The sequence below is a fragment of the Capra hircus genome, chromosome 7, assembly GCF_001704415.2.
Source record: "Capra hircus breed San Clemente chromosome 7, ASM170441v1, whole genome shotgun sequence".
Lineage (NCBI taxonomy): Eukaryota > Metazoa > Chordata > Mammalia > Artiodactyla > Bovidae > Capra > Capra hircus.
Genome location: NC_030814.1, coordinates 45,349,657 through 45,369,028, shown reverse-complemented (window position 1 = coordinate 45,369,028; position 19,372 = coordinate 45,349,657). Strand labels below are relative to the sequence as shown.

General features: G+C 45.2%; 1 protein-coding gene across 4 annotated transcripts in view; it reads left to right on the top strand.

Moving 5' to 3' along the window:
• GRIA1 (glutamate ionotropic receptor AMPA type subunit 1) overlaps positions 1-19,372 on the top strand; it is a 355,242-nt gene that overhangs the window by 246,127 nt on the left and 89,743 nt on the right. For all 4 annotated transcript variants that reach the window (XM_005683203.2, XM_005683204.2, XM_013965710.2 and 1 more), the window contains exons 9-11: positions 5,414-5,524; positions 6,219-6,425; positions 12,092-12,462. In XM_005683203.2, the coding sequence (XP_005683260.1) occupies positions 5,414-5,524; positions 6,219-6,425; positions 12,092-12,462 (689 nt within the window). The remainder of the gene's footprint in view (positions 1-5,413; positions 5,525-6,218; positions 6,426-12,091; positions 12,463-19,372) is intronic.

Below are 19,372 nucleotides of genomic sequence, written 5' to 3'. Positions count from 1 at the left end.
TCTCAGCTGTTTAATGCAACAGAGGTCTAGTTCTTATTCACCCAGTGATCAGTTTGGGGGACTGGGGACTCTGGTTAAGACTCAGGCTTCTGGAGGCTCCATTGTCTGTTTGGGTCTTCCTGCCTATCAACAGCCAGCTAACAAGTGAGGAAGAAAGATATTAGAAACTGTGCTGGGGATTTGGGGGAGTCCGGTTAGGAGAGGCATGCATCACTTCGGCGTTCCACTGGCCAACCCAATCTCCTGGCCCATCTAGACACATGGCAGGCTGGAAATTGCTATGGCAGTCTACGTAACTACCTCCCACCATACCTGTAGGCTATGAATAGTGAACAAGAATCCTTGCTGGTCACCAGGTTGTCTCTGCCACAATAGGCAACTTCCTTTCTAAAACTTTATCACAATGGATCTCATTTTTGGAGGTCAGGAGTTGTGGCTTCAGAGGCAGCTTAGAGCTACAAACGACACAACTACAAGTGTGTCAATGTGATTTGATGACTGTGAGAGGTAGATCTATTGTATATACTGTTCAATGATCATCTTCTTTTTAGGCTATATTTACTTAAAAAAATCTAATCTATCATCTCATGACAGACTCATTTCTATATTCAAAGACTCTTTAGAGGTAGATGGAAAACAGGAGATCAAAAATTCTAACTGGCACCAGGAGAAGACCTGTTACTGTCAGAATTATTTAAATCTTCTCTTGAACAGTGCGGCCCAATTTTTACCAAACTACTAGCTCTGATTTACTTTGAGATAAAATCAAAGTTCCTCCATATCCTTAGTAGAGAATCAAAGGGCTGTATAATAATCCAGCCCATTTCTCTAAGAAAAGGAAATTTGCTCTCAGCTCCAAAGTGCAATGTCTCTTCAAAAAACTTTGCCAGTTCTCTTTTCATCATAATGTGGAACTAGATTTCTCAGCTTCCTAGCTGACAAGGGCCAAAGCTGGGTTTTGGCATCACCCTGCTCTTCCGACTGGTGATATTTTTTTATTTCCCCACAAAAGGGTTAGAAATAAAATAAGCTTGCTTACAACATTTAAGTGTTCCTCTGGCTTTTGATATAAGCCAACCTAAACAATAATTTTTATAGATACCAATTTAATGTTAGTGCTAAGATACTAACTCTGAAGGATCCTTACCCTTAAGAAAGTCTCTCTCTAAGCCATATAAATCTTGTCTACATAGATTTATCTTGCTTTTCCCCTCTCTCTTTAATCAAAACAGCTTGTGATTTTAGAGTGGTGTTTTCTGGGGTCTTGCACCATTTATCCTAGGACATGCTGCATATCAGGAGGGTTACATTGTCAAATGAGTTTGAGAAATGTTCCATAATATATACTTCTTTTGGAAACTGGCAACATTCAACAGCAAAATGAAACTGAAATGTCCTATAGTACAGAAGCCTGTTAGCCTTCAACTAGGCGTTACCCTACAGAATTCCATTTTTTAGTTTAATAACAACTTAATACGAACCACACACTATGATTATTGTTGTCAATGAACTAACTCATTTGGTTCTCACAGCCACCCTGTGAGACAGGTACTCTTGATGTATCCCCTCTACAGGGCAGAAACTGAGGCCCACTGAGGTCAGGTAACTGGCCCAAGTCATACAGTTAGTAATTAGGAAATTCTGTCTTTTAAATCAGGTCTATCTGATGCCAAAGACCAATCTCGGCACCATCAAGCCCCCACTTTTAAAGATAATTCCCAGGAAGGGACTTTCCTAGTGGTCCAGTGGCTAAGACTTGGTGCTCCCAAAGCAGGGGGCCTCAGTTTCAACCCTGGTCAGGAAATTCGATCCCACATGCCTCCACTAAGAGTTCCCAAGTCACAACTAAGACCCGGTGCAGCCAAATAAGTAAGATAGTCTTTTTTAATATTTGAAAAACTCTATCAAAACTCAATAGATTGTAGAGAACTTAGTTGCATGTCAAAGGAGGCAGCTACCTTGATACTGATGGTACAACTGATGGTTGTAGAGATTAGTAAGAACAGCTGAGCTGGTGACAAATCATGAAGAGGGTAGAAGGAAGAAGGAAAACAAGGGAGGGAAGGAAGAAAGAGGAGGAGGAAGTAGGGGGGAAAGGGCATGAAGACACCTAGCATCATCTACAGGAGGGAAAAAAGGTGATTAAATTTGCTATATCATCTCCCAACTTTGTACTGATTATATTAAACAATACTACTTCCGAGGTCCACGACCTGGCTTCTATGCTTTGCCACTCATCTGCTATATAAACTTCATAAGTGTGATCATCTGATCTCCCCAAACCTCAGTTTTCTCATCTGTAAAACAGGGAAAATAATTCCCAGCCTGTCTGTGTTATTTGAATAGTGTGAGGGGCAAAACAGTTAAGTGTTGGGTAAGTAGTTTGAAAATTATTTTTCTAAACTTGCACCACGATATACTGCAATAATGGTTTGAAACATGTATTTCTCAATTAAAGGTCTCCTTGTAAAAATGAACTCTTCAGGGGAATCCCAAAGTGTGAAATTGATTAAAAGCAGAGCTGACAGTTGAATCAGGGATGAAGAACCAATAGCATCTTCCATCTTCCCTGACCCCTTGCCCACATCCCGAGGAAGTGCTGACGGTTGAATCAGGGATGAAGAACCAATAGCTTCCTCCATCTTCCCTGACCCCTGGCCCACATCCCGAGGAAGTGGCAAGGGGGCTTCACAGCTGCCCTAGGGCCCCGTGAAGCACAGGCCTAGCAAAGCAGGGGAGGCAAGGTTGCACTGTGGTCCTGAGCAGGTCCCCTAGTGCCTGAGCCTCTGCTTCCCTCTCTATAAAAAGAAGAGGTTAGAAGAAATGATTCTTCAGGCCTCTTCCAACTCTGATATTTTGGAAATCTGTTTCTAGTTCTTGTCTTTAGAGAGAAATGTCTCCCTCCAAGCTAAGTGAAAGTGCCCCCACATGAGCAGCATGGTACCCATGCCTGCACCAGGGAAAATCCTGACCCAGTGTTCTAAGAGACAGCCTACTACCTACCTTCACGCCTCTGAACTGTCTCTGTATGAACAGAATCCACTGTCTCCATGTTGGGTCCACTCATTCTCTCAACAAACCTTCTTCCCTGAGCTGCTTCTCTGTGGAACAATGGGCAGCCTGGAATGAATAGACCTCTAGCTTTGTTCCCGAGGAGCACCATGGAGAGACAGGGACAGATGATGTACCAACAGCTAAATCATGGGGCCAGTGGGAACCAACATGAAGCACTCAGGGTCAGCTGGCAGCCTAGCGGAGCATGGACGCACATAGCCCTGCAGCCAGCCTGCCCCGCTCCAATCCTGGCTCCACAACTCTCCTGCAGCCTTGGGAAAGTTATTCCATTTCCCTGCATCTCAGTTTCTTCACATTTAAAATGGGAGTGATAATTACCCACTTCATAGGTTTTTGGGAGGATGAGAGAAGTTAAAACATTAAAAAAAAACACTTAGTATTAATATTCATTTTTATAAACCAGTATTAATATTCATTTTTATTTGTTCGGCTGCACTGGGTCCTAGCTGTGGCACACAGGCTCTTTAGTGGCACGTGTGAATTCTTAGTTGCAGCATGTGGGCTCTTGTTCCCTGACCAAGGATCAAGCCTGGGACCCTGCAATTGAAGTTCAGAGTCTTAGCCACTGGACCACCAGGGAACTCCCTAAAAAAAAACACTTAGAGGAGTGCCTAAAATACAATAAGCACCCAAATACTGTTAAGTAATATGCTTGCCAGCTCAGGGCTAAGTCCCCTCTCGTGGTGAAAAGCTGCTCCCGGAGACAGATGACCAGGGTTCCTGGCTGGCCTCAGCCACTTAGCTGCATCACCACCCTCACCATGCAGGTTAACAGACTCCTCTGAGCCAGATGCAGTGGCATAAAACCTATCACACACAACCTCCAACACAGCAAGAACATGATCGGTGTTGGCAATTAATACTGTTGCTGTTAACGGCAGTGAGATCACAGGAAGAACTATTTATTTCTAGCTGAGGGGACTGGGAAAAACATCAAGGTGAAGATGACCTTTGAGTGGACGGCTGGCATGCGCCTCGGATTTCGTGAATCCAGGCTGACTTTGCAGAACTGCTCTTCCTTCTCCATGTGTACTGCAGTTCTCCTTCCTATTTGCCTGTTACAGCTGCAGCCAGCAGAACCACCACAGAACACATTGGTCTAAAGATTAATAGAGACAGAGGTAGAGATGGGTGTGTGTGTGTGTGTGCGTGCGCGGGTGTGTGTTAGCCAAGCCATTCTGTTCTTCCCAAACCTTCCATAACTTCCTGTTGCCTTCAGGATAGGCCTACACCGTCTAGCTTGGCCTGCAAAGCCCTCTGCTACCTAGACCCAGGCACCCACTTTCCTCTGGAGCTAACCCAATCCTCCACCCAGGACCCATTGAACTTACATATCCGGGCAGATTCCTGTGTCTACATCTTGGCTCATCTTTTCTCTGACCTGACAGATTTGGACTCAACCTGTCCATCCCTCGTGACTTCAGCCTCACCTCCTCCAGCTACCTTCTTCCCAGCATAGGTTTCATACTTGGCTCCTGCTTCTCCAAACTCCCTGGGCTCAAGCTACCTGAGTCACTCACTTGTCACTTCTGGGCCCACATGCGTGTGTGTGTCATGTATTCCTGAACAGAGTGGGGGGACTGTCAGAGCAAGGACTATCTCTGAGACTTCTGTGTATCTTTCTCAACTCTGCCACACAGTATCACCAACATCTTAGCTCAGAGTCTTATGCACAATAGGGATCCTACAAATATTTGCTGAAAGAGTCAGGATAAATAATCACTAACTAATCTTTAAAGAAATTAATGCTGCCAACCAGTATTTGAAGGCACAACTGTATGCTCAGTATTATAACAGTTTAAAAATTAGAAATAAGAGAAATAAATAAATGATAAAATAACCATCACCTAGCAAGTTGAATCAGATGGGAAAATATAGTTAACCTAAAAAGAAAGCAAAAAAAAAAAAGTTTAAATCCTATGATTCCAACTACAGTTCAGAATGAGCTAAGGAAGAGAAGGATTACTAGGCATGGAACAAGGAGGAGTCTGACCTTGTGAACAAGGCAGGGAATTAAATCTTTATGACCCTGACTTACATTGTGCAAAACAATTTGCCACATAAACAGTTAAAACCTCACTTCTCAAAAGAGGCAATTTTCAGGCTTCCCCATCATGATGAGGATTTTCATGGGGGTGGGGCTGGGAAGATCAGACCTGGAGAGCATCTTGCCTCTTGCTGTTTATATCTAGCATTCTTTAATGTCTGGTGTGTCCAGCATTACTGGTGTGACACTCAGCTCCTTGATTTCCTATCTGGTGTTGGCCAGGGGGCACAGAGTGGGCCATTCCTGAGAATCCTGGCTCACCCTATGTCACCACACCCCTCTCCTTAACAGATTGGCTACTGGAATGAAGATGACAAATTCGTCCCTGCAGCCACAGATGCTCAAGCCGGGGGGGATAACTCAAGTGTCCAGAATAGAACATACATCGTCACCACAATCCTAGTGAGTACTCACTCAGTCCTTCGTGGAGGTTACCTGGGATGTGAGCTAGGCCAACACAAAGGCTTCCCCAAGAGTGAAAGCTGGTCATTCTTCTGGCCAAAATTGTGCCGTAGGTAGAAAGAGGGAGCTAAAAGTCATCCTGAAATTCAGAGGGATTTTTGCTCTCTGGCTCTGCCATAATTTCACTTTGTGCCCTTGGATAAGCCAGTCACCCTCCTATGAGCCACAGTTTTCCCGTCTATAAAACATAAGACCGAACTGCGGTGCTTCTGACTCTACTCTTCCTCAGTAGAAGTCATTTTCAAAGAAAGCCCCTAACGTACATCACCTAGAGTGGATATAAGTGAAGCTGCTGTGATTTTAAGCGGTTGATCATGAGAAACTTGGAACCTATTTAGGGTCTACTTCCCCACCGTCACACCCCCAGAGGTACCTTCAAAGAAACACAAGAGCTCCTGAAACATCAGTTGAAAAGCTATGCACAACATCTCAATGAAACATTCTTATCTTACCAGTTTTCTTCTTTAACCCAAGAAGTTTTGTAATGGGGGGAGCAAAAATGTAGGAAGTAGGTTTAGAGGCTAGAGAGACTCCCCCAAAGTTAACCAATGTTAACTCCTCTGCCATGCCAAAGGCCTCCCTCCCCAAGAATGAACCCCGAACCCACATTCTCTGTCTCCCATTTCTCCACCAGGAAGATCCTTATGTGATGCTCAAGAAGAATGCCAACCAGTTTGAAGGCAATGACCGCTACGAGGGCTACTGTGTGGAGCTGGCGGCAGAGATTGCCAAGCATGTGGGATATTCCTACCGTCTTGAGATCGTCAGCGATGGAAAATATGGAGCCCGTGACCCTGACACAAAGGCTTGGAATGGCATGGTGGGAGAGCTGGTCTATGGAGTAAGTCCCCCATAGGGTAGGGAATTAGAGGCAGAGACAGATGGTTTGACAGGAAATTTTGGTGGCTAGATGACCCTACCCATAGATGCCTATTGGACCCTATAGTTTAGTATTGTTGCTGCTAGAAAGATGAAGAGTCCAAAATCCAATGTCTTAAGACATTTTTTGCTCATGATCCTGGTCCCAGCTCCTTCATCCAGACTCACTTCAGTCGTGTGACTTCAGCTGACCATCATCCAATACAGGTGATAGTTTAGCTTTAAGGTTAGCTTTCCCGAGGCAGAACCGCTGAGTGGTCATTTTCCTGTTCAGTCACTCAAAGCCCCCTCAAAATAAATTTCTTCCCTGGTGTTAGATGTGCCCTAGATACAATCAAACTTTCTAATCACTTGCCCTTTCTGGCACCTTCCATTTCATCCAAGCCACTCCAAGTCACTCTGTTCTATAGGGTGCCTGCTTCCATTCTGCCCCTCTAAAATCTTACCCTTCCCCCCAAACTTGTATCACATACTGCTTTTTCCAAGGTGTCATTCTCCCCATAAAAGGTATGGGGAGAACCCTTTTTAACTATTCTTGCCGTCACTGTAGGATTTAGTTTCTGCTTCTATTACAGCTTACCTTGCCTTGTACACTTGTTATCTGTGAATAGGGATTGGTCTACTCCATTCACTACACTTGAAATAAGACCACACATAATTGCTATGACATCTTCAATAAATTGAAGCATTTTGGAGAAGTCATTGAATGCCCTGAATTGTTTTAACTATTTAAGGAACCATTGAGAAGTAAAAGATCTGATCCCTGTCCCTAAGAAACTTAGCATTTTCTGACGTAGAAAAGACAACGAGGGCGAATGGTAATACAGCAAAGAATCGAGGTCCATGCAAAAGGCCAGCATGAGGTGGTCTAGCCCTCAAGAAAGATATGTAACCTTAAAAGCGGTCATATTCATGTACAGAGAAAGGCAGCCCAGGAATGTCTATAGTACAAACGATAAGATGGCGATAGAAATAAGTTGTGAAAGAAGAATGAGAAAACACTGATGATCTTTTGTAGAGGGCTTCAGTTGAGTAGCCAGTGACAAGATTGAGTGAGAAATGATAAGGGAAAGGGTGTGGATTGACTCAGTGGGCACAGGAAGATCATGAAGATACTCAAGCAGAGGAACAACAAAAGGCAACAGAAGAAGAATCCTGCCACCGTGTGCAGGAAAGGCACCACCACAAGTTCACTCATATGAATCAAAGACTCCTGCCTAGGGCTCTGAACAGAAGCAAATGCCGAGCGCCAGGATGGTAAGAAGTTCTGGTCAGGATAAAGAAACCATTTAGGAGCTTTACAAATCTCATTGTCTCAGATGGAGGAAGTGAGAGTCATGATGTCCGTAGGAGCCTTAGAAAGGGAATTCAAAGAAGAGAGAGATGGAAAAAAGAAATTCTTTCTAAGAAGGTGGCTTTTGATATGACCTGGGCAGATGGTTAATGAGTTAAGAAGGGGGTTGTGCTTCTACCTTCTCTCTCCTCTGCTGCCTCTCACTTTTGGGAAGTGTCATCGATGAAAGATAGAAGATCTAGATGGTTAATGCTGCATTGGGAAGCTGGTTTCCATGGGAACCTCCACCAAGTTCTTAAGGTCATCCCCATGGCAACTGCTGTGAACTTTTCACCTCCACCAGAATTCATCTTCACCTTCACCCAATGTAATCTGGTTCCTTTAGTAAAAGGCCCAAGATCTGAGCAGAACAACAGTATGATTATCCTGAGGGAATGCCCCCCAATACACAGCCATCAGCCATGGGCCACTGGCTCATCAGTGACAGAAACCACCTCTGGGTGCCTCAGCTGCCAGTCTTTCTTGTCCCCTCCCCTCCACCAGGCCTGTCCCTCTGCTCAGAAACAGCTGTATTCTGAAGACTCTATGATGGGCCCAAATGGATGCCCTCTCTTGAGGGCATTTTCAGTTTGGCTTTCCTTGTCTGTCCCACCTAAGAAAGAATAGAGGGGTCTGAGGAGGCATCTCTAGCCACAAATAACCAGCAAGGCCAGAAAAAAATTTACCTGGAGGGCTCCAGATTTCTTCTTTCTGTGCCTCTCAAATAAGCTAAGTCAATCAGGGTGTCTCATCTTCCCTTTGCTCACTCTTGCTCTTATCCACCATGGTAATAGTAGCATTTCAGCACATCGTTTATGCCAGGCACTGCGCTAAATACTTTACCCAAGTTATTTCACTTACTCCTCATAACAACCCCAGAAGGTGGATATGATTACTCTCTACATTTTATCAAGGAGGACACTGAAGCCAGGGAGATTAGGCAGTTGGGCAAAGGACACAAAGGGATGAGAATAGCCACAGTGCATTCTCAAAAGCCACAGACTACAAATGAAGGCTCCACTTATTGCATAGGTACGGCTGTGTGCCTGGGTTGCCATGACTTTCTGGCCTGTGCTTTGTCTTAATGAAGCAGAAGTAGAGTGAACTTTGGAGACACACGCACACAAATCCAGATCTGAATTCCGACTCTGCCTGCTCACTAGCACCATGACTCCAGCAAGCCACTGATCTCCCCCCAGGGTTCCCCTGAGTTATCTGTCCCAGGGCTGGGTGGGGAGTATTTCCCTACACAGTGCCTGGCTCAGAGTGGCTCTCCATCCCTGACGGTTTTCTCCCATTTTTGCTTTTACCTACTGCATCAACACTGTTTACTATTTTCCCAAGATTGTTTCCAGATATATTTGGTTTGGGGATCTCCTGGGTCAGTGGTTCTCTAAGTCTGGACCAGCAGCAGCAACACCACCAGGGAACTTGCTGGAAATGCAAATTCTCAGGTCCATGGGGTCGCAAAGAGTCGGGCATGACTGAGTGACTTCACTTTCCCTCTTCACTTTCCTGCATTGGAGAAGGAAATGGCAACCCACTCCAGTGTCCTTGCCTGGAGAATCCCAGGGACAGGGGAGCCTGGTGGGCTGCCGTCTTTGGCATCGCACAGAGTCGGACACGACTGAAGTGACTTAGCAGCAGCAGCAGCAGAGCAGCAGCAGGTGTCCCCAGACCCAGTGATCTAGAAGGTCTGCCATCTGTGGTTTAAAAAGCCCCAAGGTGCTTCTGATGTCTGCACACTCAAGTTTGAGAATCACTGTCTCAAGATGTCAGTTTCAGAAAATAATTTTGAGCACCTGTGAAATGCCCACGGTTCATGGTGCTCTCACGTATTTGAATTCTTTTGACTCTCATAAAACACTGCTGTCCAGTAGATAAAGCAAAATTTATTATGCCTCTTTTTCTAAACAGGAAACTGATATTCATAAGGACAACTGTCTCACTCGAGGGCACATGGCCAGTGAGTCAGAAAGCCAAGAAGGCAGGTCTACCTTCCCAGATGAGCGTTGCCCACAAGTGATTCTGCAAAGGTCCAGTGACTTCCTCAGATGCTGGAAATCAACTCCTAAGACCTTTCAGTCAACATCAAACAAGCTAAAGCTTGTTGTTCAAAACTCGTGCTGCTTTGCACAAACCACCTTCTCTCTCTGGACCTGGGCTCCTATCTGCAAAATGATGTCACTGCATTTCCCACTGTGTGTGTATCCTACACATATGGGTGCCTTCCGATGCTTGGGGCTCAGTGGACAAAGAATTTTGGAAATACTAAATCTGCTTCCCCGTCTTAGAAATTCTCAGTGCACAGTAGTCTGTTAAATGTTCTGAGAAGTCCTGCCAGTTTAAATTCATGTTAATTTTTATGTTATAATTAGTTACATCCTTCCACAAATAATGTTACACGGAACAGATCTTGAAGCTGCTAAGTTAGATAAGAACTAAGATGATTGGTTTTGTGATTTTTTTTTCCAGGTCACAGTCCCTTTTATTAACTCACATTAGGAGGCATCAGACAAATCCATTCAATTCCCTTTACCATCTTTGAAGCCAGTCTTCACCCTCCTCCCTCTTGAGTAACTTGTAGTTATTCCCTCCGAGTCATTTCTATGACTTTTCTCCCCTATTTCTTTTCTACCTATGAGAAAAAAGGAGATACTGTGTCCCTGGAAATGGCTTGTAAGTGTTTGTAAAAAGTATCAAGATTTAGGCAGTAGGTGTTGTGGGGAAAAACAGAATTGCTGAGACATATACTCAATCCCACATTGCTTTACAGAAACTTTCTTTCTGTAAGTGAGAAATATAAGTCATTCTAAAGCCAGGCTTTTTATTCCACTTAAAATGCTTTCTCAAAAACCTCATCCAATGAGAGTAACCAGAGGAAACCCCTCCTGAGCAATACCAGCCGGCAGCTGGGTGTGGCTGGGGTCTGGACAGCATCTGTCTGCAGCCTCACATCTGGACTGTTACACAGCATCATAAGAGAAAGCCACCTGCCTTGAACAGACTTGCACAGACATGCCTGTCATTTCAAAAGTGAATGTCATGGCATCCCTCCATGGAACCGTGTTAGATTTCCAGGATCGCTTAATCTCAGGCCAGGAGAGCAGTGGATTTTTAGAGCATAGATGCCAGTGCTCCTGCCATCAAGCAGAGACAGGAAAGACAGAAGAGCAAGGCTGGTGCTGTATACCCAAAGATGAACATTTCTTGCAACTATTTTATGTTTATCTACATGAATTTTTAAAACTGAATTATTTGTGCACTTCTTAGCAGTCTTCCTGGAAAAAAAATAGTTGTGATACTACTTCATTCTCTCTGCCAGGTCTTCCTCACATGATCCTCTCCTCTGGGAATGTATTCTGTATCCAAGCAACCTGTTGAAATCCTGCTTCCTCTTCAATGTCAGTGTATATGTTACCTCTTTAAAGATGCAGCCCCTGACCTCCCCAGACAGAATTAATTTCTTCCTGACCTCCTGTAGCACTTTGCGTCTCTTAGATACAAAATGTATCTCACGGAATCTAGCATGTATCCAATCAATCCTGTAGTTTGGGAAACGTGTGTGTGCGTGTGTGTGCGTGTGGGTGCGTGTGTGTGTGTGTGTCTGGGTGCATGTGTGTGCATGTGTGTGTGCGTGTGCGTGTGTGTGTGTGTGTGGTTTAGGCAAGCAGAAGGACGGTTCAAGTTCCTGGGGACAAACACAAGTGTATTTTGACACGTTTCTGCCATGCTCTGAGGGATAGCAGGATAAGCCATGAATTAAGGGGCGCCCAAGTTATTTCATCTTGGATCATCTCTCACCCTGATGCTCACGGAAGAGACTTGGGGCTTGTGCCATCCTTGAATGGGCCCCTGTGGCCAGGGCAGTGGACTACACTAATGGCCAGATCTGGGGGGTGTGCTTCACCTTATAATAAGGGTTATCAGCCCCACTTGAACCGGAGGACAGACAGTGGAGCAGGAGCAGTTCCTTACGGGGAAGAAGGCATGACTGCTGGGTAGGCAAAACAATAAGAGACATTACAACAGCCCCCTTCCTTCCTTAAGGTGAGGAAGTCACCCCTAACAATTAGAACTGTCAAAGAACGGGATAATCTCTCCTGTGAGATATTGAGCTGATCAACCATTTATCGTAAATATTTTACAGAGAGTAGGAGGAATTGGACTCCTGAGGTCCTGCCTCTCACACCCTTTAAGATACAAAAGAATGTTAGAGTGAACAGGAAAGTGAGGGAACAGAGAGCTGATGGACTCAAGTGCCTGTTCTCTTCTCTCCATGATGTTTTTTGCAGAGAGCAGATGTGGCCGTTGCCCCTTTAACTATCACCTTGGTCCGGGAAGAGGTGATCGATTTCTCCAAGCCGTTTATGAGTCTGGGGATCTCCATCATGATAAAAAAGCCGCAGAAGTCCAAGCCGGGGGTCTTTTCCTTCCTGGACCCTTTGGCTTACGAGATCTGGATGTGCATTGTGTTCGCCTACATCGGAGTGAGCGTCGTCCTTTTCCTGGTCAGCCGTTTCAGCCCCTATGAATGGCACAGCGAAGAGTTTGAGGAAGGGCGGGACCAGACCACCAGCGACCAGTCCAATGAGTTTGGGATATTCAACAGCTTGTGGTTCTCCCTGGGAGCCTTCATGCAGCAAGGATGCGACATCTCTCCCAGGTCAGTCGGCTCTTCTCATCACCTTTGCTCAATGCCACATACATACACGGGGAGTCAGCAACGGCAATTTTTTCCAGACTTTATCGTACTTAGTCCTCAACCACGCTTTACTGTCAACTGTCCATTGCAGGCTATGGAGGCTCTGGACACGCCTTGACTGGCTCTGTCTGCTGTCTGGGTGATGTGTTCTGTCAAGATTAACAGGCAAAATTGTGACTCTAATGTTCTGTAGTTATAGTACTGAGAAGGGATGGGGGCTGGTATTGTACCACTAACCTTTTTGAGCACCTACCACACACGCTAAGCAAGGTTTTGAGTCCTCATGCCTTATTTCACTGAATCCTCACAGAAGCATTAGGTGGGGACACTTATGGTACCTCCTTTTACAAAGGAGGAACCACAGAAATGTTGAATACCTTTCCAAGGTTACATAGTTAAGTGAGTCAAGGTTCAGACCACAATCCCAAACTATTTCTGAGTGGCAGGAGCTCTGCATTATGACTGGGTTCTTGCTCTGGTTCTAGCACTTTCTGTGTGGCTCTGCACAAGTCACTTGACTCTTGGAGACCTTCGTGTCTTCATCTTTAAGAGAAAATGGTTCTTCTTTTCTCTGTTCTGAGTACAATCTTGGAAACTGTCTAGTTCCAATGGTGATGTAAATTTGTTTCTTGAGGCTGGGGAATGAAGTTTCTTGGAAATGCCTCAGATATCATATTGAGAATACTGGGGTGGCCAAATCAGTGAGGTTTCAGCCCTCACACTGGACATGAGTAGCTCCATTTTCGTCTGTTTTACATATTGGACTTGTGAATACAATTTCTTTTGAGAACGGTTTTTGGAAGGGAGAGAGGAAGGAAGGAAAGGAAGAGGGAAGGGAGAGAGAGCAAAGAGAGAGGGAAGGAAAAGGTAAAGGAGAAGGGTAAAAAGGAATTTGACCACCACCCTGGAGAAGGCAAAGGCTACCCACTCCAGTATTCTGGCCTGGAGAATTCCATGGACTGTATGGTCTGTGGGGTCTCACAGAGTTGGACACCACTGAACAACTGTCACTTTCACTTCACTTTCATCTAAATCAGTTCCCATATTTAGGTGATCCCCCGTTCCGTCTCTCTGCGTAATGTTCTTTCAGCTATATTCTAGAATGTTCGGGTCACAAATCCCCTCCAATTTACCTGTTAAATAAGCACTGATTGTATTTCCTTTTACAGTGGCTTAGTGTCTATGAGCTCTTTAATCAGGCAGTCCCTTATTGATTACCAAGCTTCTAAAGCATGCGGGGAGACATGGCTTAGCACTTGGCTGCATGAATAGATTTGCACACACTCTCACTTTCTGGGGGCATAACTGCATAAATATGAAGGCCTCATAGACATGTGCCAGAGGCATTGGTGCCCCCTGTCTGGCTGAGATTTGAGTGTCAGTGAGGACCAATATTGCTAAGTGGCAAAGGAATAAAATCTTCCTAAGGAGCTTCCCGCAGGACTCACTTCACCTGCTGTACAATTTAGATCATCTCATCACTCACCATTTAATCTTGTTTTTCTCTAAATAAGAAGACAGTCGGGGGAGGGGGGCGTTGTGTGGGAGAAGAGGTGTGAGACTGGCTGCCTGGCCAGTGCTGGCAGACACATGGTAAAGAGCAGAGAGAACCCAGCAGGGGAAGGGCTTGCTTAAAAATAACTCAGGCCAGTAGATAAACTGTGGGAAGCAATGATTCAGTGTCACGGGCCATCCAAACATGCAGGTGTCTGAGAAGACCCATGGGCTTGTTTTCTCTCCTGTGTTCCCTTCTTGGCTGGGCACCTTACCTCCTAAAGGCACCCCTGTGGTCTGACCTCAGGCCGTGTTTTCACACTCCCCACCATTCCTCCCGAAGTCTCAAGTTAGTGAGCCACAAACTGAATCTGCTACCAGGCATGCTTCTATGATTTGCAGTCTGCCAGTGATGCTCCAAAACTGAGTGACAGCTGCCCTCTGGAGCTGATCATGACATCCCCGTGGACCGCAGCCCCCAGTGATCCGCTTCACTCCCCTGCGACTCAGCTGGCCCCTGAGAGACTATGTGAGTTTGTGAATTCTGGCTAGAAGAGGGTTTTCAGACTCTGTTTCCAGGACTCCTGAGGGTTCTATGAGGCTATCTTAGGAACTGACCTTGAGGTGAAGATGAGACTAAACAGGAAAGTACCCAGCCTCCTTCCTCCTCACTTTTAATAAAACAACTCCACTCTGTGATTCTGTATTTTCCCTGGTAAGATGGCAAACAACCTCTAGTATTGTTGTGAGGTTTAAAAGAGATTGATACAGGGACTTTTCTGGTGGTCTAGTGGTTAAGAATCTGCCTTGCAATGCAGGGGATGTGGGTTCCATCCCTGGTCAGGGAACTAAGAGCCCACATGCCATGGAATAACTAAGGTGCCCAACTACTGAGCTCGTGTGCCACAACTAGAGAGTCCATGTACCACAATAAAAGTTCCAGCACAGTGCAGCGAAGATCCCAGGTGCCACGACTATGACCCGACAACAAATAAAGACCGATACGTATAGAACTCGTAACATGCTATTTAGACAACACATAGGAAACACAATAAACGAGAAGCTACTTCAGTTCTTTTATCAACTTTCTGTATTGTAAACTTTAGAAGGAAGGGTGCTATGGCTCACAATGAAAACCCAATGGACCTCTCTCTCCTGGGCAAACCCACAGACAAAGCGGCACAGTGATTCACTCCTGGATTCCTGAGACACCCTTCACAGGGACTGGGCAGAAGGACCTGTCATTTTGGTTTTGAGGGTCTGACAGGCAGAGAAATGAGTCAACCTGCCAGAACAAGGAGTTTTATCCACATGAGATGGACTCCTGCTAAACAAGCCTAGCTTGGCCAACTCCAGCACTTAGGGGCCTGTAGAAACCCCTCTAAGAGTCAGAATATGCATCGCAACATTTGATGGGAATATATGCTAAAGAGAAAAGGCACATACTTGTCAACAGGACCACACAAAAACACAAGGATGCTACGACAGTGATGAAAGCCAGGGCCAAGCAGACAACTAGAAGCTTTTGTTATTGTTGTTTATATATTTGATATAGACATCATCAAAAGTCCATGGAGCTTTAAGAGCCTCTGATATACGTAGCACTAGATACCCTGGGGTTACAGTAGGAGGTATTGTATTTTTAAGGGGTTTTTTATACTCAAACATCCTTTCAAATCAGTTTCAATTAATTTTTCTTGCTATTTATTAAGTGTATCATAAATTCTCTAAATTTAGAATTTGGGAGACTAAATTCCACCTAAATTGCATATATCTGCATACATACACAAGTAGCTTGGGGTTTTTTTCTTAATTTATTCAATATTTATATTAATGACCAACATAGATAGCATATTCAAAAGCAGAGACATTACTTTGCCAACAAATGTCCGTCTAGTCAAGGCTATGGTTTTTCCAGTGGTCATGTATAGATGTGAAAGCTGGACTGTGAAGAAAGCTGAGCACCAAAGAATTGATGCTTTTGAACTGTGGTGCTGGAGGAGACTCCTGAGAGTCCCTAGGACTGCAAGGAGACCCAGCCAGTCCATTCTAAAGGAGATCAGTCCTGAGTGTTCTTTGGAAGGAATGATGCTGAAGCTGAAACTCCAATACTTTGGCCACCTCATGCAAAGAGTTGACTTATTGGAAAAGACTCTGATGCTGGGAGGGATTGGGAGCAGGAAGAGAACGGGACGACAGAGGATGAGATGGCTGGATGGCATCACTGACTCAACGGACATGAGTTTGGGTGAACTCTGGGAGTTGGTGATGGACAGGGAGGCCTGGCGTGCTGCTATTCATGGGGTCGCAAAGAGTCGGACACGACTGAGCGACTGAACTGAACTGAACTGATACTAACAACAACAACAAAACAATGAAATGTGGCCAAATACAGTTAGTTGTCTGTAAGTAGCTCAATCATCTGACCAGAGTAATGTGACCAGATGGAGAGTTATCTTTCTTAGATGAAAAGGGAACTGGAGGCAGATAGTAGCCCTGGTTCGGTGAAATGAGGATCTGCCACTTTGCGGCTGCCCTGGCGTTTACTCCCTTGCACAAGGTGGCAGCTCCCAGATGCCGTGTCCAGGTTCAAGCGGCAAGACAGGGAGGAAGTTCTGCAGCCCGTTCTGCGTTTCTGGATCAGGAAAACAAAGGCTGAACAATATACTTCCCACCCCAAGCAGACGTCTCCTTCTATCCATCTCATTAGAAAAAACAGTGGCCCGTGATCACTTCTAGTAGCACTGAAGGTAGAAAGGCAAGATGACGGATTTTTAGCCTCTAAAATGGAAAGGGTGAGAATGGGCCTTGATGAGGGAGCCAACAGCATGGGCCGCGGTGCCTGTGCTGTGCTGTACTTAGTCACTCAGTCATGTCCGACTCTTTGTGACCTCAGACCTCAGACTCTGTGACCTGGACTGTAGCCCGCCAGGCTCCTCTGTCCATGAAGATTCTCCAGGCAAGAGTACTGGAGTGGGTTGCCATACCCTAGAGCTGAAGTTTTCCATACCAGCTCCACAGATAGACAAAATAATCTGTCATTAGCACCTTCAGTGATGTATACCAGGAAATACTACTGGTTGGCTTTCAAGATTCTTCCCTCCTCCCTTTAAAATATTCATATGAGAAGCTGTCTTTGTGTAGCCTATTTTAACATTGAAAGTTAAAACTCAGTTGAGCTGTTATCATAAGAAATAACTTTTTTTTTAATTTGGTTGATGGTAAGATAGAAATGCCATCATGAATTGCATTTGCAGGCCTATGTCTTGTGCCTAAAATGCCTATTTTTAATAGATATTTTAGATTTCTTTTTTCATAAATAAGAACATTTTGAGAAGGGATATATGAAAGAAAGGACAAAAATCACCCCAGGCAAAATTTATCTTCAGTTCCCACAACTTTCATTTCTGTAGCTTTTCCCCCTATTTGTGTCCAGTGTCATTTATTTATTCAACAGATAGTACTAATTGCCTGGAAGGTACAGCACAGGGTGCTGAGGATATAAAGATATGTTGATGGTGGCATATGAGGCGATGGGAGTCTCTGCTTCAGGAAGCTGGCTAGTACAGTGAGGTAACACAGATGTTAAATAAACAACTGTGAATGTATAAACTGTGATGCACTATGAATAAAATGAAACTGCTGCAGCAACAGATAATAGGGGAAGTGGAATTAAAGGGGACTTACTTAGGGTGTTCTGAGAAAGCTTCTCCGCGGCACAGAGAGGTAAGGAGGAGCTAGGCTGACACAGAGCTGTATTATTAGAGAAGCAGGCAGAAGCCAGATCTCACAGAGACTCAGGGCCATAGCATAGATTTAAAGTTTTACTCTAAATACATAGGAAGGCCCCAGGGAGTTTTAAGTAAGAGAAGGATTGATTTACATGCTATAATGCTGCTCTGGGGAGCTATGAGGAAAATGAATTAAAGCAGAAAATAGTCAAGAGTGGAAGCAGAGGGACTGAGCAGTAGGCTCTCATAGCTGTCTAGGGGCAATTACAGTGATGGAAATTATGATGGTCATGGAGATGGATTAGCGGTCTACTTTGAAACTAGAAATGACAGCACTGGCTGATTGGATATCTGAAGGGGAGGAGAGGAAGATTCAGTGGTGCCTCCAAGAGGAAGGGGGCATTTGGAAAACATGGCACCACACTTCCAGAGACCTTTAGATCTGGCTCTGATCAAGAGAAGGATCTAATTCATCTACCCCATGTTACAGAGGAGTAAACTGAGGCCCCAAAGGGGGAAGGGATTTTCTCTAAGGTCCCCAAGGCAGTGCCTCTGGCCTGCTGCTGCCCACTCTGCGGTGTCATCCCAGGCTCCACCGCCTGCAAATGGACTAAGAGTGAGCCTTTCAACTCTGTTCCCATGGCCCTCCCCATTGGCTTCCAGTTCTCTGGGATCAGATGACCCTAGTAAGAAAAAGGAGAAGGGTGTGGAAGGTCCTAGGGGAAGAGAGGAAAAGGGGAAATGATGATTCCAGCTTTCAGAACTCTTACTCCTGATCTTAGAATGTGACAGAATGTATGATAATTATCTCCACCTAGGGAAGATAATTACTCTCAGCAAGAAGAATTCTAAAGCAGGGGAGTGGGAGCACTTTGGGGATCTCCGGGAACCCTGTACCACCACTCTGCTTCCCCCCAACCCCAGCTAATGAGCTTGCTGAGGGCCCTGAGACTGATTCACCATGGGAACAGAGTAGCCAATGAGCAGAGCCTAAACTGATAACCAATGGCAGCCTGACTGTCGCATTCACACAGGAATCCCCAGCAACCAGGACTGGAGTGCACAGAGGGGTGATGAGTAATCTCCCCCTTCCGCCTCTTGTTCTCCCCTCTTCTCTCCCAGAGACAGTCATGCAAACCCCTTTCTCTGGCAAATACTGGTGTCACTGAAGTGTTGCAGGGGGAAAAAGGGGGTAAATATTCAGGGAAGTTGATGGAAGCAGCCTGAATTTATAAAATATTTCATCTTCCCAGGCAGTGCTCGTGGTAAAGAATCTGCCTGTCAATGTAGGAGATGTGGGTTCAATCCCTAGATCAGGAAGATCCCCTGGAGTAGGAAATGGCAACCCATTCCAGTTCTTTCGCCTGGAAAATTCCATGGACAGAGGAGCCTGGCGGGCTACAGTCCACGGGGTTGCAAAGATCAGATACGACTGAGCCCACTGAGCACACACACAATCCTAATCCAGTCTTTAGAAAACATAAGCCTCTTTCAGGACACAGGCTCGGTGCTGTAAGGAAGGGTGTGTGCGCAGCGATGGTGCGAGAAGCGGGTTTGACGCTCTTAGGACTAGGTATGAGGGTTTCTGCTGGGACTCCTGCATCACAATCACCTGGGATGCCTGTCAAAATACAGATTTCCAGGCC